At 34.4% G+C, this 13387-nt stretch overlaps 1 protein-coding gene across 1 annotated transcript; it reads left to right on the top strand.

Annotated features, from left to right (window-relative positions):
* The first annotated feature begins 4436 nt into the window (after positions 1–4436).
* Positions 4437–8470, top strand: LOC114166623 (suppressor of disruption of TFIIS-like). Its single transcript, XM_085668215.1, has 9 exons — positions 4437–4624; positions 5046–5132; positions 5335–5400; positions 5473–5570; positions 5687–5724; positions 5825–5912; positions 6509–6835; positions 7414–7479; positions 7985–8470. Exons 2-9 carry the CDS (start codon positions 5060–5062, stop codon positions 8144–8146), a joined length of 918 nt encoding a protein of 305 aa, XP_085524341.1. The 5' UTR covers positions 4437–4624; positions 5046–5059; the 3' UTR covers positions 8147–8470.
* The last annotated feature ends 4917 nt before the right edge of the window (positions 8471–13387 follow it).

The raw sequence follows: 13387 nt of genomic DNA, 5'->3' as shown, positions 1-13387 counted from the left end.
CACAAGGGCAATCTCCCTGTTCTCCTCCCGCTGGCGGAGGGCCTCCATGTGCTGCCGATGAGCATCCTCAGTAGCTACCCTTGCAGCCTCCATCTGCTGCATCACCGCCTGTTGCTGCTCAAGCAACGCCACCTGTCGCTGCATGGATGCCTCATGCTGCTGCATCATCGCAGCACTCTGTTGCCCCATAGCTGCTACCATCGCCTCTATGGCTCTGGCGATATCAGGTACGTCTCCCTGGGATGGTTGTGAAGTCCTACGAGGAGGTGCCATAGTCCACTGGCACACAGAAAATCACTTGGTTAGGCTCGATAAAGACAAGAATTTAACTAAGAACACTCAGAAGACATAGAGAAAGCTAAGCGGATATCCAAGTCCACAGACCTAAGGAACGACCGCTCTGATACCATAAATGTAACGCCCCATTTAATTTAATGCGTAAAATTAAAGGAAACGTCACACAGAGATAACAATGTACCGTAGTCTTGGGATTCTAAACGCAACCCCTACAAAAATCGGGCACACCACGATGCCAAAGGAAAACTGAAAACAAATCTAACAAAGAGTGTAGAGTCGAAATGCATAAAGAGATACATGGGCCATAGCCCTAAGGAAAACATGAAGAAAAACTCCAGCCCAGATGGCTAAGCAGCGGAATCACCATTCCCTTGTTGACCACGAGAACTTCGCCCATCTGCTCCCATCAATCAAATTGATGATCATCGCAAGAAAGAACAGCCACATACAATACAACCATGCAACAAAACGGGTAAGCTAGAGCCAACAACTTATTCATCATACAGTCAAATATATTTTCATCATCCCATATCCATATAACAACCAAGCATGTTATGACTCTTCATTCAATACACTACGACTTGACTCGACTCATCCGGATACGTATAACTTGGTCGGATTCAACGGATGCTTGCACTTGTGGTGGATACCTCTGCTCACCCCAAGCTGCTCAACCCTGAGCTATGTGTTACAAGTGTTACAATGAATTGAATTTCCCTCACCACAAGGTTAGCCCTTACTGAATTTCAGGCCTCCAGCTACTCTCACCACAGGAGTCAGTCCGCTCTAAGTGAGACTAACGGGCTCCTTAGAGTGTCAGGATGCAACCTTAACTTGAATCCTTACCTAGTTATACAGATGGGGCACCACCATGAACACCCACTAACAGGGGCCATGGAATTACGTCCCGACCACTGAAGCGCGGCCTTGGGAATCTCCCCTAAAGAACCCCGAGGACTTACGCACTGACACGGATCCAACAGGCATAAATAAACAATAAGAGAATATTAATCAATGCTCACAATCCCATGTTATCCTCAACAAAATAACACCTCATTCGTATCGCATGTTGAATCCTTACCATTGATCACCACCACCCCATGAGTATAGGGCCTCATCTCATATCAATAACATGTCCCATAAGTTCCAACTCACTCATAAGTTTCACATGCCGAACTTCCACATTACCCATCATTCCATTCAAGACTCATGTCACACATACATGGCGATCCATCATATATATATACATACATCTTAACATACAAGCATACCCAAGCAATTACCACTCATCCAAGGGCAACACAGCAACCAAACCACACACTGTCTCGCCCAGCCCCTCGCTCAGGCGGGAGGGCCTCGCTCAGGCGAGACAGTCTCGCTCAGACGAGTCCCCCTCCGCCTAGGCGAGGGCTCAAAACAGGAACCAGGAACCACTGCGAGATCTCGCTTAGGCGAGACCCCTCTCACTTGGGCGAGTGGTTCGCTCGCTCAAAATAACGAGCAGGTCGTCTAGGCGACTTTTCGCGAAAACGGTTTGGGCGAGCCTCCGCCAGACTCGCCTAGGCGAATCCGAATCACCTGGGCGAGATTACCAGTTCTCACCCTGGTTTCTCCCGCAACAGATGTACATTCCGATCCAAACAACCATACAGGGTATTCCACGCACCAAAAACAATGATTTCACCATACAACATCAAGCAAACTCAAGAACAGACCAAAAATCAACTTAAACCCGAAACCCTAACTTCCTGTACCTGAAAAAGGGCTAAGAGCGGGGTGCGTCTCCAACAGCGGAACGCGAAGCTCCAGCGGCAGATTACTGAGCTGCGGGACAGATGCGGAAGAGTATACGTAAGCCTACGACGAACCCCTACTGGAAGTACAAACATAAAAGTGGAAGGAAAACAAGACCTGAGGTGTAGAGCACTTACATAAGGCTAGGAAACGTAACTGAGCTCACTGGTTTAGGGTTAGGAGTAAACCCTAGCAGAGGAAAAACAGCAGCCGCTCTAAGGATTGTGAAAGTTCTGTGTTACCAAAATGAGCACAAGGTTAGAGTTGGTAAGTTAGGTCTGACCCTTCCTCTTTGGGCCAACCTTTTAGGCCCAAAAGATTGGGACAACCCTTAAAATAAAAGGGACAAAATGAAACGGGCCTTACTACCAATGTTAGTTTTTTTTTTCTTGGCTATTTACCTTAGTATCACTAAAATAATCTTTCTAAATTCACTTTTATTCCCTAAACAATAAATTTCAGAAATTAGATATTTAAAGTTTAAAAAATAAATCTTTATAAATTAAAAACTTAAAGTCAAATTTGACAAAAAATTTAAAACTAACATAATTGATTGCATCTATAACCATTTAAAGCAGCTTTCACATTTACTGAGAAATGCTGGACCACAATCCTGTATTGCTGTTTCACGTGGAGAGTAATCTGCTACCAGTGCATGACCCTGTACAACTGCAAATGGTTTCCCTCTTTCCTAACACAGGATTCTTCGTATAAAAAGATACGAAAACAAAGAAAAACTGTTACAAAAAAAAAATATTTAGGATAGTCTAAAAGATGTAAAGAAAATATTTATAAAATAAAAAAAATATTTTAATAAATAACATTAACAAGAATCAACTCTGGATATCTCGGACAGCTATATCGATATCTTTAAATGTCTTTTCCAAGTTCACTTTTCTTTTTCTTTGAAATTGTTTATCACTCTACTAAACATACGCATACTGTTAGGTATAAAAAAATACTTTACAAAAATTTAATTGCAAATAGTTTCAGCTTATTAGTATTGTTGCAAAATGAAAATTAATATTTAAGGTCACTATAAGCAATTGAACTGCATTATAATTTTAATGCACAGCCAAATCTTAAAAAAATATATAAATATGTTTCAATCTTATAATTGCTCACTTATTTATAAATATTGTGAAGAGGCATGTGCCTGTCTCCACTTTTTATGATCATGAAAGATAAAAATAAAATTAAAAAATTTATAATTATAATAAAATTAATTAAAAATATTACTAAAATGTACATTAAAGTTATAAAGAGTTGTATAATAAAATAATTTTTTAATTAAAATTTTATTATGTTATAAGTATATTATAGAATCACTACTAAAATTTCATTAAAATAATATTATAATGAAATTAAAATAAAAGTTATTCATAAAATGTTTTAATTTTTCTTTAAAAATCATGAATATAATTGTATGGTAAAAAACACTTCTAATTTTTTATAAATAACTTTCTAGATAAAAATGCTTTTACATACTTTTAAATTTTTAATCAAAATAAATATAAAATGTAAAATGTAACAAAATTTAAATAAAAGAATAGTTAGAAAATCCAATACATTATCAATTGACAATGATAGGGTATTTATGATTGTTTACTTTGTATAAACTTTTTTAATTAAACTTTTATTTTATCAATTATACTGAATAATCTTCTTTTAGGAAAATTATCTTTTTTCTGGATAAATTATTTGTTTTTTCTATTTTTCATTGCTTTTTGTTCCAAGAACACCTTAATGATAATGAGTAAGGAAGTATGCCTTACAAAGAGTTTTTGCACTTTTGTCTAAACAGATTTATTTACAGAAAAATATTTTTGAATTTTTCATAGTTTGGGTTATATAGCTCTTAATTGTCTATACTTATGAACTTAATTGTTGATTTTGTTCATTATGATGAAAGGCCACATTCAATAGTACATTAATTGGCACAGCCATGAAAAATATAAATTTCACAATCTTTAAATTTCAGGAGATTATAGTTTCCTGCATCTTAATGTAGATAAAACAAAAAATATGAAAACTGGGAAAATGGAGTGTCCTGTATTGTAAGTTACAAACAAAAACAAATATCCATTTTTTTTTAATAATTATAAGTAGGCTAAAACCCATGTCAGTATAATGCGACTTTTGATGCAACATTTATTAAAGCACAATGATATATTGGGAAACTCAATTGCAAGTTTTAAGGAATTTGGAAGAGATGAAAACGCCATGAAGGAAAATGGTGAAGTGGCATATACATATTAATGTACATAAGAAGAACTTAGACCACGTGTCTTCCTATAGATCCAGTGCAACCAATGCATGTTACTTATGGGAAAAAAACATGAACAGAGAGAGAACATTGACAAAATTTCTCATGAACCTGAAGGCTTATATAATTCTAGCAAGTCTGAAAAGGAAAATGCAAACAATGAGAGTGTGAGAGAGGATTGAGTTTGAGGTTTCACATTTTGTTACAGTTTTAGTTAGTTCTCCAATTTGAGAGAACAAAGTTAAAGCTAGCTAGCGGAGAGGAAAGGTTGGCTCAGTTTGTTGCAAAAGTATTTTTCATTTGAAGAGAGTTTCCATTATCTGCTGAAGCTATCTCAGATAGATAGCAGAATAGTTTGTAAATCTAATGTGATCTTTTCTGCATATAAATCGCTCGCATGCTGTGTTTTCTCTTGATTCAGTAATAGAGATGCAGGATTTACACCTGTATAAGCTGTTTTTATGTTTTTATCTGTTTTTATGTTTGTTCATGAAGACAATGTTGGGATTTTAATGTAAAACCATAAGTTTTATTGTTTAGAAATTCCTTCAAGTTTCTTATATGTGGTTTGTCCTGTATTCATTGCAGGAAGTGTTAATATTTTTTATTTTTATGTTTATTTTTATATGTGGCTTCCATTGTTCATGAAACTTAATTATTATATGTTGTTTTCTGTTTAATGTGTAAGGATCTGGTTTTCCTATGGAAATGGAGAATGATAACAGCTTCACACAACAACAGACTGCAAGGCCAAAATATGATTGTCTTCTATTTGGTAAGCTTTTTTTTTTTCTTTTTTCTTTTATCAGTACATGTTAGTTGTTAGTAGAGAAACTGAACCTACAATCTCTCCTGTCTTCATTCTAAATCCACCGAATCAACTCTTATTTCTCAGATGATAAGCTTTGTAATCAGAACACTATCCAGAAAATTTTCACATTTGTGCATGCTGAGTGATTATTATTATTATTTTGCAGATTTAGATGATACTTTGTATCCTCTCAATTCTGGTCTTGCAAATGCAACTCACCAAAATATCAGGGGTGAGTGATTGTGCGACACTGTTATAGTAGTTTCATTATTAGTACTGACATGATGAAAACTTTGATTTTTAGACTACATGGTGGAGAAACTTGGCATAGAAGCTAGTAAAACTGATGAAATGACCAACCTCCTTTATAGTAACTATGGAACTACTCTTGCTGGTTTAAGGGTGTGATTTCCTCCTTTTGTTTACTTATCACTTTCTGTTAAATAAGTTTAATTAGTTGTTAAATTCTGAGAATACTGCTAATTTATTTTTTGTCATGCATCTCTTTTTCTATTCAGGCAATTGGATATGACTTTGATTATGAAGAATATTACAGGTACTGTTTCATCTTTCTTTTCACACCATCACTTTGAAATGGTTAATGAGTGTGTTTACTCTGAAATGGTGATATTTGACTCTTGAAATTTTGTTGACAGTTTTGTTCATGGAAAATTGCCTTATGAGAACTTAAAGCCAGATCCAGTTCTGAGGAATCTTCTGCTGAGCCTTCCTTATAGGAAGCTTGTAAGTTATTTATAACAAAAATGAAAGCAGATGTATAAAATTGCAAAAAGAAACGTAAACATCTTTATGACATTAAAAAATATGCATTTATTTGAAATATTAATATATATTATTATATTATTGATGACACACTATATTTTCTTTATATCAAGAAAATATCTTTTATATATATATATATATATATATATATATATATATATATATATATATATATATATCCATATAATATAACTTCTCAGAATATTTAAATGTTATCATCCATGTCATGCAACACTCAAACTATACTTTTAAGTTGGTGATGGGATTCCAACAATAATGTTATGTTGGGCAATATTTCCTGCAATATTCAAATCTCTAATTTTTTAATTAGTTGTTTTAAAGGGTTTATTAGCATTTGAGCTTTTTCCAAACTTCTCTCATTTTTCTTATTTTTTTAAAGGGTTAATTGAATAAAATTTAAGTTTTAAGTTGAGGGAAAATATTTCAAAAAATCTTCTTACAACATTCTAAATTTTTTCAAGTTATATTTTAAAAGTTTCTAAAATGATCACAGGTTTTGTTTTTTGTCTTAATGAATAGTTTGTTTTTGTGAATAGATTTTTACAAACTCAGACAAAGTCCATACGATTAAGGCACTGAAAAGACTTGGATTGGAAGATTGTTTTGAAGGAATGATATGCTTTGAGAGCCTGAATCCCATCGAAAAAGGCAGTGTGTATGATGATGAAGAGAAGAAAGGTTCAAAGGACACTGATTCAACACCAAAAACTGCTCTAAAATGCTCACAAATCTTTGACATCATACAACATTTTGCTCAACCTGATCCCACTGCACTCCTTCCAACTACACCAGTTATCTGCAAACCATCAGAACATGCCATTCAATTGGCTCTCAAGAAAGCCAACATTAACCCAAAAAGAACAGTAAGAAAATCAACCACAATTCTGTTAACTTTCACAACAATTACTGCTTTAATGTTTATTAGTCACATCTCACATTTTGATTTTATTATCTCTTTTAGGAAAAAAAAAAATAGCTGTCCGTATCTCTATAATGTCAAATCAAAACATATTTTATACTATCATAGTTTTTTTTATATCATTATGTTAAACAATAAAATAGACTTTATCATGACTCTACTAATATGTAGAAAAGTGAATTTTTTTTAAGATTATACCTGCAATTACTTATATATTATAATTTGGTTTTATGTTCTGTCAAAAGTAGGATTTGCAGAAAATGTGCAATTGATAATAAACGCACCAATCGAAAAAGAAAAGAGACAAATTGGTATCCAAAAGAGCTTTAAACTTTTCTTGTTTCTGCTTATGTTTATGGAGTGACTTATTTAACTTCTTATAGTATTAGATATAAATCAATCACTTTTATTTTTATAAATATAAATTAAGTATTGTTGATAAACTTTGTGGTGTTCAAGAACTTTTTTTCTTAAAGTTTTCAAGGTTGGATTTACATTTGATACATTCTTTGCCACATTCAGTTGTTCTTCGAGGATAGTGTCCGCAACATACAAGCTGGAAAACGAGTGGGTCTTCACACTCTGCTGGTATGTCATTGTTGGTAACATTGCTATGTAGTAGAAATTCACTAATTTTAAGGAATTAATTGTCGCTTTATAAGTGTGGTAGGAACATTATTTTTAATTTTTTTTATTAGACAAGTTTTTGGTAATTTAAAATTTTGTCCCAATTGATATATTGGCACCTTCCAAAAAGAATGACCATTTTCACATAGGAAAACCAATTTGGTTCTACAATTATGTATTACTTTTTGAATTAACATATTACCCCCTTTTGATTCAAAGAAGCAACAAAGCAAATGTTAGCATCAAGTTGGTATATTTATTAAGTTTTGGGGTTTAAGAAACACTAAAAGATTATAAAAACACCTATTTTTATGTATTTTACATTTAATTTACAAGAGAGATATTAAAGATTGTTAATTAAAAGAAATGAAAGTGTGATAATATAAAAGATTGTAAGAGGAAGTTTGGTTAAGATTTAAGTATTTGTTTGAGGCTCTAAAATGTGATTGATTGGTACATCCTCCAGGTTGGTAAATCCCAGAGAGTTAAAGGTGCTGATTATGCCATGGAAAGCATTCACAAGCTTAGGGAGACAGTGCCTGAACTATGGGAAACTGAAATAAAGGCACAAGTTATTGCATGCCCTGGGACTCAGAAGCTTGCGGTGGAAACATCACTTGTAGTTTGAGAACATGCAAGAATCACCCTTTCAATTATCATCAATAAATTTGAGGATCAATCACAATTTTTAGTTCTGAATTTTGTGATAAATTTAGTTAAATCTACGTTGAAAAATGCTGAAATAAAGAACTAAGAGGAGAAGTTTCCCATCTTTTGTTTTAGTGGTTACAGTACTGGATAATTGGTTAAGTTTGGTCATTTGTTTTCTTTTGATCAAAGCATTAACGTATGTTCTTGTAATCTTTTGTACTTTTTAGTTAATCGGGTTATGTCTTTTGTTTTCTTCTTTCCATTTACTTCAAAGCATAAAGAAAAAGTTATTGTAATTTAATTAATGCATGTTTTTCTCAAACTCGACCATTGTGAAACTCAAATAAAAAAACATTTTAACTATCTTTATCTATTTTCAAAAATATGTTTTATATTTAATTGAAATTATATTTTCAAATACTTTTTTACCTACCCGGCCCAAATTATACAGGCACTTTATAAATATTTTTATAAATAAAATTAACTAACTTTCTTTATTATCCTAAGTTTAGTTAATTCTTCTTAAACAGAGGGAAACTGTGTTCTTATAATAAAATGAAAAGGTGATTTATTTAAATTGCTATAAGAAAGACAACGTATATAATTAATTAATGCACTTCTTTAGAATTTTATAAATTTAAGGATCAATTATATTTTTAAATTTTGGAAATGTTCTCGTATAAATTTTAAGGAAAGGCAACCAAGGATTAATAAGTTCTACTATCTATCATTATGTTGCTTCAACAAGAGAATGCATCATATATTCACAAGCGATCAAGTAAGAGTAAATATTTTTTTTTTATTCAATGAACTTGAATAAATATCAATATGCTCTATTATGACCTGTATCTGTTTGGATGGTGCATATAGATTATTGTTAGACAAGTTGACATTTTAATAATCATATTGCTATCTAATCTTTGAAAATGGCAAAGACCGTGTTAGTTGAGAAAAAGTTCTATATTCCATTGCAATGAATTGAGACCATGCTAATGTATGAATGTATGTGTTTGAGAAGTCACGGTTTATTACACTACCCGATAAAAGGAAGAGGCTATGGTCCAAGGAAAAAGGCGAATAACCGAATTTACAATATACCACCGTGTTAATATATATATATATATATATATATATATATATATATATATATATATATATATATATGTATGTATATTTTGTAGACGGATAAATGTATGGCCCAGTTTTATTTCTGTCCTAATGTTTAAGGGCTGACCTTAATCCGTTGGGCCTAAGGGCTGGCCCATAGGGTGCTAAAGCTGCTAGGGTTTCCAATTCTGATTCATTCTTGCAAAACAGAACCTTAAGCGATGCCCCCTTCCTTTCATAACGCTCTGTTAAGGCTTGACTCCGATCTTGGCCAAAGATTTCTCGAGCTCAGCTTTGTTTTTCGCTCCATGTAAGTGTTTCTCAAGCTCGTACCTGTACTCCCTGAAGCTTATTTTCGTGTTCTTCCTTCTAGGGTTCCATAATAACTTTGTTCTTTCTTTGCCCCGTTGTTCTTCCAGTTTCTGAGACTGCTTCTTGAACTGTTGCACTCCGTAGTTGGTGTCGAGGTCCCGTATAAGCCCTTTCCAGGTAAGGGAAGCTAGGGTCCGTGTGTCTAAGTCGTTTTTAGCTTGCTCTAATATTATTGTATGATTTTGTGGACTGCATGCTACTGTGATTTGATGAAAATGTCGTTGTGGCCTTTGGGTTTGATGTTTGCATGACTATTGTGTGGATAAACAGTGGCAGACACTGGTTTTCTCACCCAAGCGAGCATGCCTCGCCTAGGCGAGACTAACAGAGGCTCGCCCAAGCATTTCTGTACGAATGGTCGCTCAAGCGACTTGGTTTCTTTTTTAGCGAGGTGCAGTCTCGTTTAGGCGAGAAGGGGCTCGCTTGAGCGAGACATCGTAGAACCCACTGTTTCTCTTTCGCGCTCTCGCCTAGGCGAGAAGGGTTTCGCCTGAGCGAGAGGGCCTCTCTCGCCTGAGCGAGGCCTGTTAGCTTGAGCGAGACTGCGGGCAGGTTTTGGTGCTATTGTGGAATGGTTCATTGATGTGTGGCTTGCTTGTCTGATCTAAATGCTTTACTAAAAGGCTTGCGGGATGTTGCCATGATTAATCTATGAGTTTGAGATGGAAATGGTATGTTACCTTATTGGGTATGAATTGGAAAGCATGAGTTGTATGATTTGTTGCTTATGCATGATATTAGCGTTATGGGGATTTCCTGATTTGGTGGGTGGAACATGTATAAAGTGTGGGTAGGGCGTAATTCCATGACTCTTGTGGTGAGAGCTCTTGGTGGCGCCTCATCTGTTGGACGTAATTCCATGGTCCTCTTAAGGGGAATCCCTGGTGGTGCCTCAACATAAGGACGTAATTCCACGCGAGTATCGTGGTGGTGCCTCAAGGCCAGGACGTAATTCCACGAAGGCCACGTGGTGGTGCCTCTTGTAAGGGTATAATTCCGCGAAGGCCTCGTGGTGACGCCTCATTGATAATACATAATTCCACTGCCACGTGGTGGTGCCTCATTATGCGCATCCGGATAGTCAAGTCTTGGGAGTCTTAAATGATTTTGGTAATCCACGTGTGAATGTCTGCTATTCATGTTTGACTTGAGATTACATGCTGACGGTTGTGATATAAGTTTTCTTTACACTAGCTTACCCTGTTTGCTTGTTTGGTTGTCTTGTATGTGGCTCTTCTCTTATTGCGATGATCATCAATTTTATTGATGTGAGCAAATAGAAGAACATCTGGCAATGGTAATGATGATAAAAATGATACAGCTTGATGGACCGGACGGGTATTGTGCCCACTGTGGGGCCCATCGCTGAAGAATTTATTTGCTATGTTTTTCTTATCTGTACAAGACCTCGTTCTATTAGTTCATTAGTGTTTTTTTTTGTTTTAGGCCATGTGGGACCTCTTTTATGTTTTATGGATATGTTGGGGTACGGAGTACTTCATATTCCAAATCTTCGTACGCTCTGGATATTTTGTATCTGGCGTTTTATTAGATGGGTTTTATCTATTTATTTGGAACGTTACAATAAATAATTAGTGTTTTCAAAAAAAAATTATAATTATATCAATATTTTTAATAAAAAGTTTTCATAAATCAAATTTATACATAACCTATAAATAATTTGTACTCAAATAATGAATGAGTATAAACATGTATTATATTAGGTATAATTATTAATTTAGTATTCTAATTTCTTTAGTTGGTTCAATTTGATCTTTTAATTATTTTTATATTTAATTTGATCCTCATTTTTTAAAAGATTCAATTTAGTCCTAAATGTTTACAATACTAAAATTTTCAAAACGGCGAAGTGAGCCGGAGTGACTAAGCGGCAACAGGGTGAAATGTGGCTTTGTTATATGTCTACTAATGTGAACTTTTGGTAGAAAAAATTTATTGAGGTTGAAAATGAATAAAAAAAAAAAAAGGCCTTTGTTTGGTTGAAATTCGACACCTAAATTTGGGGCAAGAACTTGGGATTCGTTCTTCCATTGTTGAAGAAGAACAAGCTATCACATTCGGTCATTGGAGTGTTAATTTGTTCATTGGATAAGAAGCTATCGTATTCGCATTCGTTCATTGGAGAAGAAGAAGCTATTACATTCGTTAATTGGAGAAGAAGAACTTATCGCATTCGTCAAAGGTGAGTTTTAACTGTTAATTTCCTTGTCGGTTTCAAATCGTAGGTTTGTGGGTATCATTTTGGGGTTTAATATTGATTAACTGTGTGGAAAAATAAATTGGTGTTGTATTTTATTTGATTTGTTAGTGGATTCATTTGAATTTGTAGTGTCGGGTACATTGTCGATTGTGTATGCAGTGGGTGGTCCCCTCTAAAAGAGGATTACATTTTAGTGTTTGTTTTGGGGTATTAGGTTTAATTTGTGTTCTTTTTGTAGGCATTGCTATTGACATGTTAACTGGTTAAGTGGATAGTTAAAGAACACAAGAGATAATCTAAGTATAAGGATAATGGACATTTGTAACAAAATAGCCAGGAAGTGAAATGTTGTTATCAGTAAGTCAATGGCATGTAGAGTAAAGACATTGGCCAATAAGCACCTTGAAGGTTCTTTTAAAAATCAATTTAGACGAATATATGATTATGCCCATGAGACTATTAGATTAAATCCAAGATCTATCGAAAATGTTAAGGTTGATACAAATGAAGGGGGAACATATTTCATGAGATTTTGTGTTTGAAAGCAACAAAAATAGTTTTTCTCTTGTCACCCTATAATTGGTTTCAATGGATTTTATTTTAAAGTGAAATATGGACAACTATCGGAAGGGAGAAGTTTGTTGTGAACTTAGATAGCAGAGACTTAGATAATAGAGACTGCAATTGCAGAAAATGGAGCATCACATGACCATGTTGTCACTCGTTTGCTTCAATGAAATTTATGAATTTAAATGAAGAAGATCTCATCCCAGTTTATTTTAGAATCTCAACATATGAAGAGACTTACCAATCAATCATATACCCTACCAATGGTGACCAACTATGGGATGTTACAGAATTTCATAATATTTTGCCTCCATCTAAAAGAATTATACTTGGAAGACTGAAAAAGAAAAGAGAACTTGAAGCTTGGGAGTTGAAGAAGAATGAAAAACATGTGGCATACGTAACAACATATGGCCTACAAAAAAAAATGTGACATATCTAAAGAACTTGGCCACCAGACACAAACTTGCCCCAACTCAATCATAACCAACACCTACAACTAACTTGGCTCAAGCAGCATACCAGGCAGAATTACCTCATACAAGTGAAGCAACAAACTAGTCAGCACCACAAACAAGGTAGCCACCTAGAGCATCATACTAACAACCACCACAAACCAGTCAGCCACCAATACAGACAACTCAGGCAGCTGAAGCATCCCAGGCAACACGAGGCAGACCCAAAACAAGGCAGAAACTTCAACACATGAGAGGATGTGTTTGGAAACCATGACTTTAATTATGCATGTTTTGATGTTGTACTTCTTGTTTTGCATCTTTCTTATGTATTATGCAGTTTTTTGTTGTGTATGACTTGTACGTCTTTTTTCATCTTTTAAGTTTAAACATCCAAAACAATGTTCTCTGTATATGTCTTTTGTGAAATAAACATCAAGTACAATGTTCTCTCTATATAATATTGTGTTATCAATTAATTTGAAGCATATCCCAC

This window comes from Vigna unguiculata, chromosome 10 (genome assembly GCF_037176805.1).
Source record: "Vigna unguiculata cultivar grain cowpea cultivar isolate G323 ecotype 2 chromosome 10, ASM3717680v1, whole genome shotgun sequence".
Taxonomy (NCBI): domain Eukaryota; kingdom Viridiplantae; phylum Streptophyta; class Magnoliopsida; order Fabales; family Fabaceae; genus Vigna; species Vigna unguiculata.
The sequence above is the reverse complement of the archived record's forward strand: the minus strand, read 5'-3'. Positions and strand labels throughout refer to the sequence as shown.

What these genes read in the sequence shown, in the direction of transcription:
- LOC114166623 (XM_085668215.1), top strand. Translation starts at nt 5,060, where the DNA reads ATGGAAATGGAGAATGATAACAGCTTCACACAACAACAGACTGCAAGG. An exon ending in GCCTTCCTTATAGGAAGCTT is followed by an intron (nt 5,913 to 6,508) that starts GTAAGTTATTTA and finishes TTTTGTGAATAG; the next exon opens with ATTTTTACAAACTCAGACAA. An exon ending in ACATTAACCCAAAAAGAACA is followed by an intron (nt 6,836 to 7,413) that starts GTAAGAAAATCA and finishes TGCCACATTCAG; the next exon opens with TTGTTCTTCGAGGATAGTGT.